This window comes from Hyposmocoma kahamanoa, unplaced genomic scaffold (genome assembly GCF_003589595.1).
Source record: "Hyposmocoma kahamanoa isolate Upper Pololo Valley unplaced genomic scaffold, ASM358959v1 224, whole genome shotgun sequence".
Classification (NCBI taxonomy): domain Eukaryota; kingdom Metazoa; phylum Arthropoda; class Insecta; order Lepidoptera; family Cosmopterigidae; genus Hyposmocoma; species Hyposmocoma kahamanoa.
In genome coordinates this window covers 11,518,956-11,532,359 of record NW_020653743.1, presented here as the reverse complement: position 1 = coordinate 11,532,359, position 13,404 = coordinate 11,518,956, and the positions used below count along the sequence as shown (strand labels likewise).

Genomic DNA, 13,404 nt, shown 5'->3' with positions numbered 1-13,404 from the left:
TATAATTATAACAATGCGTAAAATTTCAAAGTTCAACGTTTTGCAATAATAGATTTTTTTAAGGTACTATCAATGTAAGGTACGATTTATTTATAGGTACTTATCTCGTACATAATCCAATAAAAATCGTAGCAAGACAGACCTGTTAAGACTGTGTGTTGCAGGCTCCAATACATTTGCGTGCAATGCGTGAACGTGAAATTATGCAGTAAGTGCGAGGCAAAGGGCTGTCATTGCCTGCATTACGTGCTGAGGATACCCGAGTCCCGGCCAAAGGTCAGTTTAACTCTATTTATATTCCTCAGCATCCATAATATTTCGTTATTTTCGAAATCTCCACCTTACAATCGAAATATCTAAAGTGCTATTGGTTGTTGAGACAGTTCTCCCGGCTTTGCTACGATCACGGAAGAAAAAAAAATGAAGAGCCGTAAGCATCGATCAGTATCAGAACTTTACACTATCATAAACACTATGATATCTTGATAATGATTGGTCGTATCTTTTAAAAATAGACGTAACAAATTCCGGACTGTTAATATAATTTAAACTTTGTCGATGAAATTTCAATAACTATCATTGCAAGTTACGTTTTGATTTTATATTCAAATTTCAATCAATTTGCTGCAGTCTAGCGGCGATAGCTGAAAAAGTACGAACGATTAATGCCTATTAACATTCTCTGAAAAAAGTCAGTACGTACGGTATTGCAGCAGTATAAGGTTTACTTTCATTTCTTATAACAAAAAGTCTTTTACGATAAACAGAAAACGAAAAAAATGTTAGACTTAAATAAAATAAGACTTAACGATGAATATTATGAAACACCACTATGGATAATGTTATAAGTGCGACTGTCATTTTTGCACTCCAAAGTAGCCAATATAAGGCATTTTTCCATGAATTTCTAGGGTTTTCGCGAGATGATAGACACGAAAATAAAGTTTGCGGAACGCTGCATACTGTTGGCGCACGTGCCGCGCTCACTAAGCACTTCTACTGTATTTATTATTCTCTGGCTTCGATGGATAACAATATACAGGGTTATTTGTAAAATACTAATAACCTCAGGACTATATTACTAACATCATAAACAACAACTTTCTAGTGGATCAATGGGAATAAACACCAGTGGGGCTAGTAGAGTAGCACAATAGGGCGCGACTTGCGCGAGATATTGCTATTGGCTTTATTTAGAGTGGTGCCGGGCGCGAGTGCGTGCGAACCAAATGTACGTAGACGCTCGTTGCGTTTACAGTGGCCGCACGCGGCGGCGCTTGTCTCGACGAGGGCGCGGGCGCGGGCGCAGGCGCGGGTGCGTGCGGGCCGCGCGGTTGGCTCTATTGGCTCGGTCCGCCCGTACCTTTCACTGTGCTTGGTCTAGCGTCTGTTTGCGATTTCGACATGTGGGTCTACCCGCTCGTAGCCGCTTTGGCACTGTGAAAGGGTAGACGCCAAGGAAATGAGTCCATTCTCGCATAGCGATCCCGCGCTTCGTGGCGCTCTCGCGCAAGCCGCATCTTATCGTGCTAGCCTTACTCGGGGCCTGCCGCAAACTCTAAAACAATATTACATTAACCTTACATTGACCTTTCGTACCATGACGCGCTTAAAGTAAGCTTATTATAATGTAAAAACTATGATGTTTTGTTGGCAGCTTTACTAAACTATATTATTTTCGAATTTATTGTCTAAATATTGATTTGTAATGATTAAAAGTTATGTTGAACTTATTTATTTACATAAATATCTTTAATATTTTGTTTATATGTAGGATAGGAAATAATTTCTCGTTAAATAAAAATACGCAATGTTTATTTCGTAAAATCATAACAGCGACATCTATATTCTCCTTGGCGACACTGTCAGTTGACACTAGACTATAATTCCGAAAGTTCCGAATTGAAGACTCAGTTTGTTTTATTTATTTTTCTCCATGAAAATATTGAAAAATAATTGAAAACAACGTAATTTTAATAGATTGTAATAATTTGCATATTTTTATTTTTTTAACAGGTAAAATTCTCTGAATGTAAATAACATTATGTACTTAACGTTATACTACGATAAGACGATTCGGAACATCAAAAAGAAAGAGATGGCATAATATAGTTCATATAGCGTTATTTCTTTTCCTATTTTTAGTAAGGAATAGACAATATTGGGAAATCATTCGTTCTTTCAATCACTTTAGCAATAATATATTACTTGGTTGACAGGTTTGTCATGGTACGAATATGAGTAATAAGCTTACTTTAAACTTACATTGAAATAAGATTGTTTTTGGAAAGGTTATGGCCCCCAAGATAGTTTTAGGAATACTTTTTATAATTGTTTACTCATAACAATCAACTGATTTATAAATAAACACAAATGTTACTTAGTGAATATTTGAAATATCAATGTCGTTGTTTTTATTTCGACAGTTCCAACAATAGCCAGTGTGCTTTTCTTAAAAATAGGTTTTATGTCTATAAACCATTAAACCGTAGTTTCTGAAAGTGATCCCTACCTACCTACTACGTTGACGAGTCCTAGGGGTAGGGGCCTCGGGAGCAATTGGGGGGCATTGATGCTGTTCCGGGGGTGCCACCGCATTTGAAAAAAAACTTGAATCATCTACATAAACTACACAATTTTTTTTCTTTGTGATTGTTTGTGTTAACTTGATATAAAAAATACGCGTTTTCGATTATTTTTTGTGGTGAAATTATTTATCTTGCCTAAGTAAAGGTGAACCAAAAAGTTTGGGAATCTATTCTATAAACAAAGTCATATTAAGTTAAAACCAAGATAGTTGACATGCAAATTTTGACAACAGGAGGAGGTCAAGAGAGTATTGTGCCGCGTCCGCCGCGAGCTGAATGCGGGGCTGCAGCCCGTCGTAGCCAATGACCCTGACAACATCGACGATGTTGAGGACACCGACAACGCTGAGGACACCGACGACGCGGACGAAACCGACAACGCTGACGAAACCGACAACGTTGACATGTCAGCTAATATTTTTATGTTTGTTAATTTCATTTGATCTGATGTGTTCACCCATCTTACCTCTCAGCATCAGCATAATACTTCGATGATGTTTACTAGATGTTTTGAGTGTAGGTACTGCCGCTTTTTAGTTAGCCGACGCTAACTAAAAAGCGGCTAAGTGACAAAATATTTTTTTGAGATACAAAAAACGGTAACCCAGTTTTAGAATATGGATATTGTTTAATGATATTTCAGCTATGCATCGTTAGGGTAAGTTCCGATAAGTCGAACATATTAACTAATTTTAACTGTTTTAAAAGAGAATTTTGTGCTCTATTTTTTTTTTGCTATTTAACACGGTTATTTGACCATTTGTCAATTAATTAAATTTTTATTGAATTGATATTCAATTATCTTTTGTGAAATTACTCCACTAGTTTGTTATAATTGTTAATACAAAGATCGAACACTCAGAAAAAATTCTTTCGATCCGGTCGGATTCCAACCGACGTCTTCTTGCATACCGTGCCAGACGCTATACCAACTAAGCCACGGAACGAACCACGTAGGTAGTCGTAAAGGGCTAGAATACAAAAATAGTGTTATCATAAAAAAAAAGTTTTCCCCGGCTTTGCAAATCCAAATTCCCAACAAGGACTTATGGAAAAGACGTTTAGTATACTAGTTTCAAAATTGGATAACAGTGCTTGATTAATCAAACATTGTTTAAGCTTAGGGCACTTAACTCTAAAAATGCGTGGTGGCTCGAATTATGTGTCCGGCAGTGTATAATAACACACACACGCATAGTCCCGCATTGGGGAAACTCTGTATCGCGGGTGCTATGGACACACATATAGACCACCACAAATTACACCCAAACTCGCGAGATAAATAAATGTAGACCATACAAATATTTCTCCAGCCCATGGAATCTAACCCGGGACTTCTGTGTTGCAGATCAGCATTGCAGCATGGTAACCGTTCGGTCACGGAGTTAGTTATATTATAACACTGTTGTATATTTCTTCTTGCGCGAGCCTCTATATGTATATCCACCACGGATAGCTTCAAATGTTTGTAAGGGATATGAAAAAAAAAGGCACTATTTTTCGAAGTCGGTAATTACGTCTTTATTTAATTCACAGCATCAAAGAGGAAGTGAAGGAGGAGCCAGGCACTGGGCCTGATGAAGATTTTCTCGACAACGCTGTTTACGATGTAAGTAATTTTATGATGAATGGACATGCGCTTAACTATCATCTTTCTCTTTTAAGTGGCAATTACGGTACGCGCTTGTCTAAAAATTGCCTTTTCCGCATAGTTTTGAATAAACACAAATTGTGGTCTTCGGGAAACACACGTGTTTTTTATTTTTGACGACCTCGGTTACCCAACGGTTTATACTGTGTGTACGTTAATATATAATATCATTTTACGTTACTATTCATAATGGTTATGAATTGTGCTGTGTACGGCTGTTTTTCGTCATCATTCGTCGTCGTAAACGAGATAAAGAGAAGAGTTTCTTTCATTTTCCGAAAGATGAAGCGAAGCAAGTGTTTACTTACTTGTCTGAGGGTCGTATTCCAGAACTCTATTCAATGATCAAGTCAGGACTTGAGTATGATTTAAAGCACTGAAAATCATACTCAATTCCATTAGGGTCTTACCATTAGGGTCCATTCCAGTGCTTGAAATCATACACAAGTCTGCTCAAGTCCTGACTTGAGCATTGAGTAGAGTTCTGGAATACGACCCTTTGTCTCATTTAGTTATTGTTTTCTTCATTTATTTATTTAATGCAGAGTAATACATAATACAGATTTATTATATCAATATAATAAGGCGCCATAATTTCGTGTAGTAGACAAGAGTAGAGTGAAGTAGCGAGCGAGTAGAGAGTAGAATTTTCAATTTCTTTTGCCTGTAAATATTACGTAGGGAATATACCTAATTATTAACTAGGTAATGATAAACATGGACACGCAATTTCAAATACCTTGGTTAACTTTTTTAAAAGTACCTGTCCAAAATACAAAATTTTAAATGCTTTTTTGTATTTTTTTTAACAAATCTTCAATATTATTCTGGTTAGTGAATTAATGAGAAATATAATATTATATAGATATAAATACCTAATGAACGTGTGTTATTATTACGATTCTATTAATAGAACTATAGATAACAGCGTTTATATCGCGTTAGAATTTTCGCTATGTTGCCTCTCTGACCACGTAACGTAATAGTACGAGATAGTGATGGGTAACCCTAAAACACTTAAACTATGGAAAGTAAAGGACATGTTATGTTGACATACATAAATCAGACGTTATATGTATGTGATGCATTTCGACGTTGAAAACATAACCACGTTATTGTCTTTGTTTAACTCTTGTGTGTCATCTTATGCCAAAAGAGATAGCATTACAGTGGTCTGTGTCGAACACGGGAATCGAAAATACGTAACGCCAACCGTGTCCATTTCGCAGTATATGAGGTACATGATACGGTTGTTAAAGGAAAGTACATTAAATGTCAAAACAACTGTTTTTCCAAGTGTTTTATTGAATTATTCGCATGTATTGTAATAAAATGGACATATATTGATAGTGAGAACAATTAAGTATTAATAAAATTTCGTCGCTGCAGCACTACGGGATGAGGCATTTGAAAGAGCGAAGATCGACCGAATGTAACATTGTTCAGCCACGTGTTATTTTTCTGTCTATAAATCACACAAAAGCCCAAACATCTCATGTAATTAGATATATTTAAGTAGTTTATTCATAAATCTTGCCAAGTTTTGCTTTGGATTCTATTCTATTAGTCTTCAGATTGCCTGTTTGTTTGCATATTTTGAAGATTGTTGTTAACGATTATTCTGAGATAGTGTTGTTCTTGGAAGCGTACATATTATCGATATTCTGTTATTAAAATAATTCACTACGAGGTTTTTATTATTTTATTATTATTATTATTTTTACAATTTCAAGTTTACCTACAAATAAAAAAAGAATGGTTGGAAATCATACCGCGGTATAAGTACCGAATATAAACATTGAATCAAAGACCATCTTCATTTATTTTATTCGTTTCATTTTGAATAGTCAAATTTTAACATAACTTTGAATGCAACTAGATTACATGATAATGCAATTCCATCATTAGATTTATTGGTAAATAATTTTATATTTAATTTAGATTAAACAAGACTCACTTACTAGGCATTCTCAGTTCCTGAAAACAAAATTATCCACACGTTTCCGATTTTTTCCGACTGACAACTTTAGCTACTAAAAATTCTTATTTTATAAAGCCAGCAACACAAAGACCATGTTGGTCTAACGTTGCCGGGTGAAGGTACCAACCACAAAGGAACCAACGTATTGACAGCCTATTTGCCTTGCCATCGTTCGGTGTCACTCGCCTAGCTGACCGAAAGGCGCTCGGCCAATAGTAGTCAATTGATTATAATCATTGTCATAATATAGAAATTGAGTATAATCAGACATTTGCATGCTATTTAATATATGCGAAACATGTTTATACTAACACTGTCTCTTGTTACATCTCCTGTTGTTATATACCACGTTTTAAGCAAATAAACGTATGATAATAATATTATTATTAATAATATTAGTACTTTCATTTATTTCCAAAATTAAATGGAAGTATTAAAGATTCACTTAAATCAGTCTGATAACTGAACTGAACTGATATTAATTCTATATCAATGCATAAATACTAAAAACCTTACACTATTTGGAATCTGTTTAAAAAATTATCTATGAAAATATGAATCTTAAGGTTGGAAATGTATAGGATTTATATTTCAAAGTTTTCTCTTTTTTATATACTCTCAAATTACAAAATATTTTTTTTTCTGTGCAAATTCACTTTTCGTAATATTTGAGTATTTATAGACGCAAAACAATAAATTCAAAATTTCATGTGACATTCCCGGATATTCCCAGATAAGCTAAAATATTCCGAAATGGAATATTGATTTACTTTAATTAAATGTTTGCATGTCGATAATGACTTTTCGATAGATTATGGTACGACACTAAAGAAATCGGCCATTTGTTCGTTCAATTTTTGTTTAGGTATGCACGTTCATTCCGTAGTTAGGGCAGCTCCTTTCTTTTATTTTTTTTCCATCCTCTAAGGGTAACCCTGCCACTTCACGCACACATTGACGCGTGCGCAGATAGCGCCTTGCTGTATGTAGTGGTAGTAGGTAAATAACTTTCGAGGGTTGTATGGAGTGTCTCCGGGGTGTGTCGTCGCCTTAGAGTGAATACCTCGTATGTGATGTCTATGTAATTTTTCAGGACCAATATAAAAATGTGGTGTAAACTGTAGACGCAATAATGTTTGTAGTTAGCATTTTAATTAGTTAAATTATACCTCTTTCAGATATGAAATTACTTTAATGATATATTTGAGCAAGAAGTTATAAGCTTTTCTTCAACAAAAATCATTAAAAACGAAAATGCGTATATGAGGTTTTCACTAATAAGGCGACGATATACTTATGGTTAAAATTAATTTTTGGTTAAATTTGTGGCAGGAGGAGCTTACAAAGGAAATGGACATCAAGCTCGAAGAGGAGTGGCTTGATGAAGCGAAGGAAGAACAAAACTTCTCCGTGTTCACGCACACCGCGGGTTAGTACATTAAGTCATTACAGTTAGGTATAAACATTGATAATTCATTTTAAAGTTAGGAAAGTTTAGGAAAATTTGGACGTTTGTCATTTAAAATTTGGGGCTCGGCAGTTTTTGCATTTGCCAATAAGTGATAGCCAGCTGTACTTGTTAACGCGAGCGAAATCGCGCGCAGACACTGGTCAATAATAAAATTAAAATGTCGGCTATAACCTTAAAATTGTACATGAATTCTCTTCGGACCCCTCGTCATGGCACAATTGAAACGAAACTTGTTGTTAAAGACAGTATTAGCTCCATAGTATCAGGTTTAAATAGTAAATAACTTGTTTAAATGCCAACAAGTTGTATAAAAGACAATTAATTAAATTAGACCAATTTCTGTTGTCCCGATTTTTCTCGTCTCAAACAGTGAAACAATTCTTACATGAAACTGATCAGCATTGGAAAAAAATTGATCAATTTTATGGACAACTCACACTTGACCAAATAATTGACTATGCCACATTATACGTTCGGCGCACTATAATTTTCCGGAATGAATAAGAAAGAAATACTATAAATGGTCAGAAATGAATTTATTGTTTCTCAAAATATTACGGAGAATACTCCGTTTGCGTTCATACGAATGAACCAATTTTGAAAACATTTACGCCACTGCTCCGTGAGAATCTCTGAAAAATATTTTTTATACTCTTCGACAGCAGCTTCAGGTGATTAAAATCGTTGACCGCGTAACTGGTTCTTAATTTTTGGAAATAAATAAAAGTCCCAAGGTGCCAAGTCGGGACTGTACGCGGGATGGCTCAAAAAATACTTTAAATGTTCAGAAATTAATTTATTGTTTCTCAAAATATTCTCCGTTGTTAGCGTTAATGCGCTTTTTCATACGAATGAACCAATTTTGAAAACATTTATGCCACTCCTCTGTGACAAACTCTGAAACATATTTTTCATACTCTTCGATAGCCTCTTCAGGTGATGAAAATCGTTGATCGCGGAAATAAATAACAATTACAAGGCGCCAGGTCGGAACTGTACGCGGGATGGCTCATAACGTCAACGTTGTTCACATTAAAAAATTCATTTGTCTGTCTGGCCGTGTGAGAACTGGCTTTATCGTTGTGAAAGATGATACGGCGTTTACGGTGTTTGTCAATAACTTCCGGCAAACAAATGGTCGTGTACCAATCACTCTTCATGATACAACGATTCTCCAAAGCAACAGTAGCCACGGGTCCAGTTTTATTAAAAAAAAGAAGCAACCATCCGCTTAGAGGCACTTTGCACGCACGCCGCTTTGGTTGGTTTCGGCTTGTCTCGAAAGACTCACACGCTCGCTTGCTGCTTTGTTTTGGGATCGTAACTATAAATACATGTTTCGTCACTTCTTACTATGTCTCACACCAAATCGTTGAATGTGGTAAGCATGGCATTGCACCAAGAGACGCAATCCGTTTTTTGAGTCTAAGTCAAATTGTGTGGGATCCACCGAGAGCACACCTTTTTCACACCCAAATGTTTGTGTAGTATTGATTGTATTTGTCTCATGCCCAAATCTCATGTTATGTCACATGCCTGTCTGTTTTGATCATACGGCGCACAGCATCGATGTTTTTGTAGTTCACAGTAGTAGACTGGCAACCATCACGAAATTCTTCACTGAGATTCACACGACCGCGTTTGTATTCTGCAAACCAGCTATAAATAGTCATCTTGCATGGTGCTTCATCGCCAAAATTAATTTATCATTTTATTTTCATATTAATTTAACAGCTCAGCTCAGTTTAAAGCCGAGAGAAGCTCCGCTGAGCTGTTAAATTACACTTGAAAGGCGTAGAAAATCATACTACGAAAATTTTCACGAGTTAAATCCATGGTGATGTAGACAACCAATTTCTAAAATGACGCCACAATGTGAAAACAATTGACAGTCAGATGAAACAAACTGTATTCTACAACAAAAAAGTTCCATTTTCAAATGTTGTAATTACTTTTTAAATATTGTTTATGTAAGTGGCCAGTTCCGGAAACTTATAGCGCGCCCTATGTACTCGTATTTTTATTCAATTTAAAGATAGTTTTATTAGTTTATTTATAGCCGTTTTGTTACCTATAAACTTATTGTTACTATTGGCGACTATGAGTCGACTGAAAAACTACTTCCCGTTTCGGATTAGGTTTAAATAACACACACGCACACGCACACGCACACGCGCACGCGCACGCGCACGCGCACGCGCACGCTTCGTTGCTAAGTGTAGTAGCTCCCTAAAGAAAAAACTGTATCCTTTAGTGGTGTAACTGATCGTGTATATAAGGCTTAGGTTAAAAGCCGTCTTTTCCAGATTACAATATATCAAACTATTGTTTTTTTATTTTCAGTTGAAACCACGACAGATAAGATACGCCAAAAACGACCCTCGCATAATATTACCACAGCACCTCAAAAGGAACCACACTTCAGTTTAGCAACTAACGCACCCAGCTGCAGTGGATCTGGGGTTGACATAGACAAGCATTTAAAAATAATGACCATAGTTCCATATCGATTGAACGAATTGTCAAATTTTACGGTGTACACACATGCGACGGAAAGGCAAACAAACAAAGGTAAAAAAGATCCTACAATCGCAGCAATATTAGTCTTTGTTGCGGCCACTTGACCACTCATACGGACCATACCACTATATATAATCATATGGTAATAGATAGATTTAGTTCTTTATATACCTTCATACAGATGGTTTTGTGGCACAGTAAAGACTGACAAATTACTTTGTAGACCCCGTTATCAGAATTTACGGTAGTGGAGATTTAGGGATAATTGGAACCATAATGCGGCATGCGCAAAATCAAACATCATCAGACATCCCCACTGCTGGGCATGAGTTTCCTGTGCGGAGAAGGTTCAGGCTAGTACTCCACGCCTTCTTAACGTAAGTCGGTGACTTCACACGTTTTCCAGGGGTAGCGAACCTTTTTCGACATGTCACTAGCTTTTTTATTGTATATTTTATAATACTACGTGACGGGACGTACAAGTCGTGTGCATGGTGATAAGCGACACGCCTGTCCCTAAACGCCCAGTTACAAGAGAAGAAAGTTTTCGCGCGGCCGCCGCGCGGCGACCGCCCAGTTACCACGCTTTCATGTACATTAATGACGATTCTGAATTCTATTTATTGTGCAACAACATTTAAATTCCCCTCAAAAAAATTATCGCGGGCCGCCGCGTAGACCAAATTCAAGCCTAGCTAGCCCGCGTGCCCGGAACGCTCATTTAAATTAAAATGTAAAAGCTAAGCGAATAGAGCGTATTTTGCCATGACAGTTAGACGCACGCGATCGCTGCGCGGCGGCAACGCAGTCTCCGCTCTTCGACCGCGTGGCGGCCGCGCGGTTGTATTATTCAGAGGAATTTAAATGTTGTTCCTTAGTAAATAGAATTCAGATTCGCCATTAATGTACATGAAGGCGTGGCAACTGGGCGGTCGCCGCGCAGCTGCCGCGCGAAAACTTTCTCCTCGTGCGTCTGGGCGCTAACAGTTGCAGTGCTACTAGAGCTTTAAATCACAAAGATCTGGGGGGCACTGCACTGCGCCCGACACCCTGAGATATAAGTTGTCAAGTCCCATATGTCCCAGTCACCAGCACCCTTACCCTTCAAAACCGGAACACAGTAATGCTAACATTACTGCTTGGCGGCAGAAATAGGTAAGGTGGCAGTACCGCACTGGATGAATTCTTTCACGAGAAGCTCTACTGCTACTAAAATTATCTGATATGGGAAAAAATAATCATAAGTACATGTTGCCACAGAGACTCGAACCGTCGACCTCATTCAGTTGAGAAGCAGCCCACTTTTGATAGTGAAATAGTTTTATGTATGTCTGATTCTTCTAGTTTTATGTATAATCTCTGTACAGAGTACTAAAAAAACAGACCTCAAAAGTACGTGGAATTTTACATATAATTAACAAGTTTTATTAAAATCGGTTACCGGAAAGTGCGCAGACCCGGATTCATCCCCTAGTTCGTCACTATACGGGACTTGACACAGGAGATGATAAAAATCGGTACTCACTACTCACAAGTATTGTATGATATATAATTGTTCATTATACTAAAATTTTTTTAATGTTTAAAATTTAATTTTTTTTTAAATTAAAATTTAGACGCTATTTATAAAAATGAATCTTCGTGCGTGAACAGCCACCCTTACAGGTGGATGATTTGGTTCTTCAAAATTAAATGGGACCACTATGGAGGTACCCTCTTTCCAACAAAAAAAGAATCATGAAAATTGGTTCACAAATACCGGAGTTATCGCCTAACATACATATATACAAAAAAAACATACAGTCGAATTGAGAACCTCCTCCTCCTCCTCCTCCTCCTCCTTTTTTGAAGTCGGTTAAAAAACGACCACACGACGTTCCACCGATTTTAACATATTTTATCAAACTTACTTTTGCTATGCGTTTAGATGGTAATGATAATTTTCTCAAACATGCTCGGAATTGCTTGCATTACTTTCAAAAAACGAACACGGAAAGAGAATTAATAATACCTATCTTTACCGCTTACTTAACAAAAAAGAAAATGGTGGTAACACTTAGACTAAAAAAGTGTTTTGGTATTCTTTTGTTTTTTCGTCTTTTTTGTATTTTGGTCGCGAAAATGAGTGCTAGTGAGAAGAGCGATAACGAAAATACAGTAATAAGGATACATTCAAACACGTCATCAGAAATTCAGCAGACTATTATTAATGTGCCTGGAAAAACAATAACAATTGTATTCATTTTACTGTTAATCAATATTTTTTTTCCTTTTCTATTATACATCTTGCTCTCTTCAGTATTTTATTATTTCCTCGCATTGTTTGAGAAAACTTCTATACATGCCTCCCGGCCTCTGCAATAATGTACTAATAACTAACATGTAAAAGTTTGCAAAAGAAACATCATACAGGTGGAAAAAATCAATCGGACGTGAAGAGATACTACCTTAAATGCTCAAGATAGCTATTTTACTTAAAGGATGTTTTTTACTTATCTTAATACTAGCTTCTGCATTTTTAGTTGGTTCGTTTCCCGAATCAGATAAGTAAATAGAAATAATAAAATCTGTAAATGCAGTTATTCATACCAAAAACTTAATCCACCCTGTATACTTGAGTAAGTAGATTAATGAAGTCTACAAAAACTATTCCTTTGAATTTTCAACACTTTTCTTCTAAGGATCTTTATTGTGTTACCAATAATTTATGCACGAACATGTTTTTTTCAGCTGCCCAACCTAGAGCCAACGAAGAAGGGAGTTCTGTGAAGAAGAAAAAGAAGTAACTTTAGTTTTATTAGTATTTTCGTTTGTAAAGGGTGGCTCTACTTTTCATAACACTTGTAGTACTACTTTTAAAGTGTGAGCTATTAGAGTTTCACGTAAGTTGATTTGCATTATCAACTACACGAACGACTGTGATTACTTGTTCCTCTTGTTAAATGTAAGTAGTCAGATATCAACAGCTGTGGTAGCCTAAGGGTTTGACCAATTGCCTCACAAGTATAGGCTGTCGGTTCGAATCCGGGCGCGCTTCTCTGACCTTCTAGGAATTTACGTGTGCGAAATTTAATCTGAAATTTACCATGAACTTTTAGTGAAGGTAAAACATACCTGCTCATCAAAGAAGGTTCACAACCCTCGGAAAACGTGTGAGTGTCAGATATTACAAGTAACGATTGTCAGTCTCAGG

At 36.5% G+C, this 13,404-nt stretch overlaps 1 protein-coding gene across 1 annotated transcript in view; it reads left to right on the top strand.

Moving 5' to 3' along the window:
• The window catches only part of LOC113228175, a 34,469-nt gene extending 21,065 nt beyond the window's left edge, over positions 1–13,404 (top strand). Inside the window, exons 5-10 of the mRNA XM_026461400.1 lie at positions 165–276; positions 2,822–2,994; positions 4,125–4,197; positions 7,553–7,649; positions 10,035–10,262; positions 12,942–13,404. Coding sequence (XP_026317185.1) covers positions 165–276; positions 2,822–2,994; positions 4,125–4,197; positions 7,553–7,649; positions 10,035–10,262; positions 12,942–12,997 — 739 coding nt within the window. The 3' untranslated portion in view covers positions 12,998–13,404. The remainder of the gene's footprint in view (positions 1–164; positions 277–2,821; positions 2,995–4,124; positions 4,198–7,552; positions 7,650–10,034; positions 10,263–12,941) is intronic.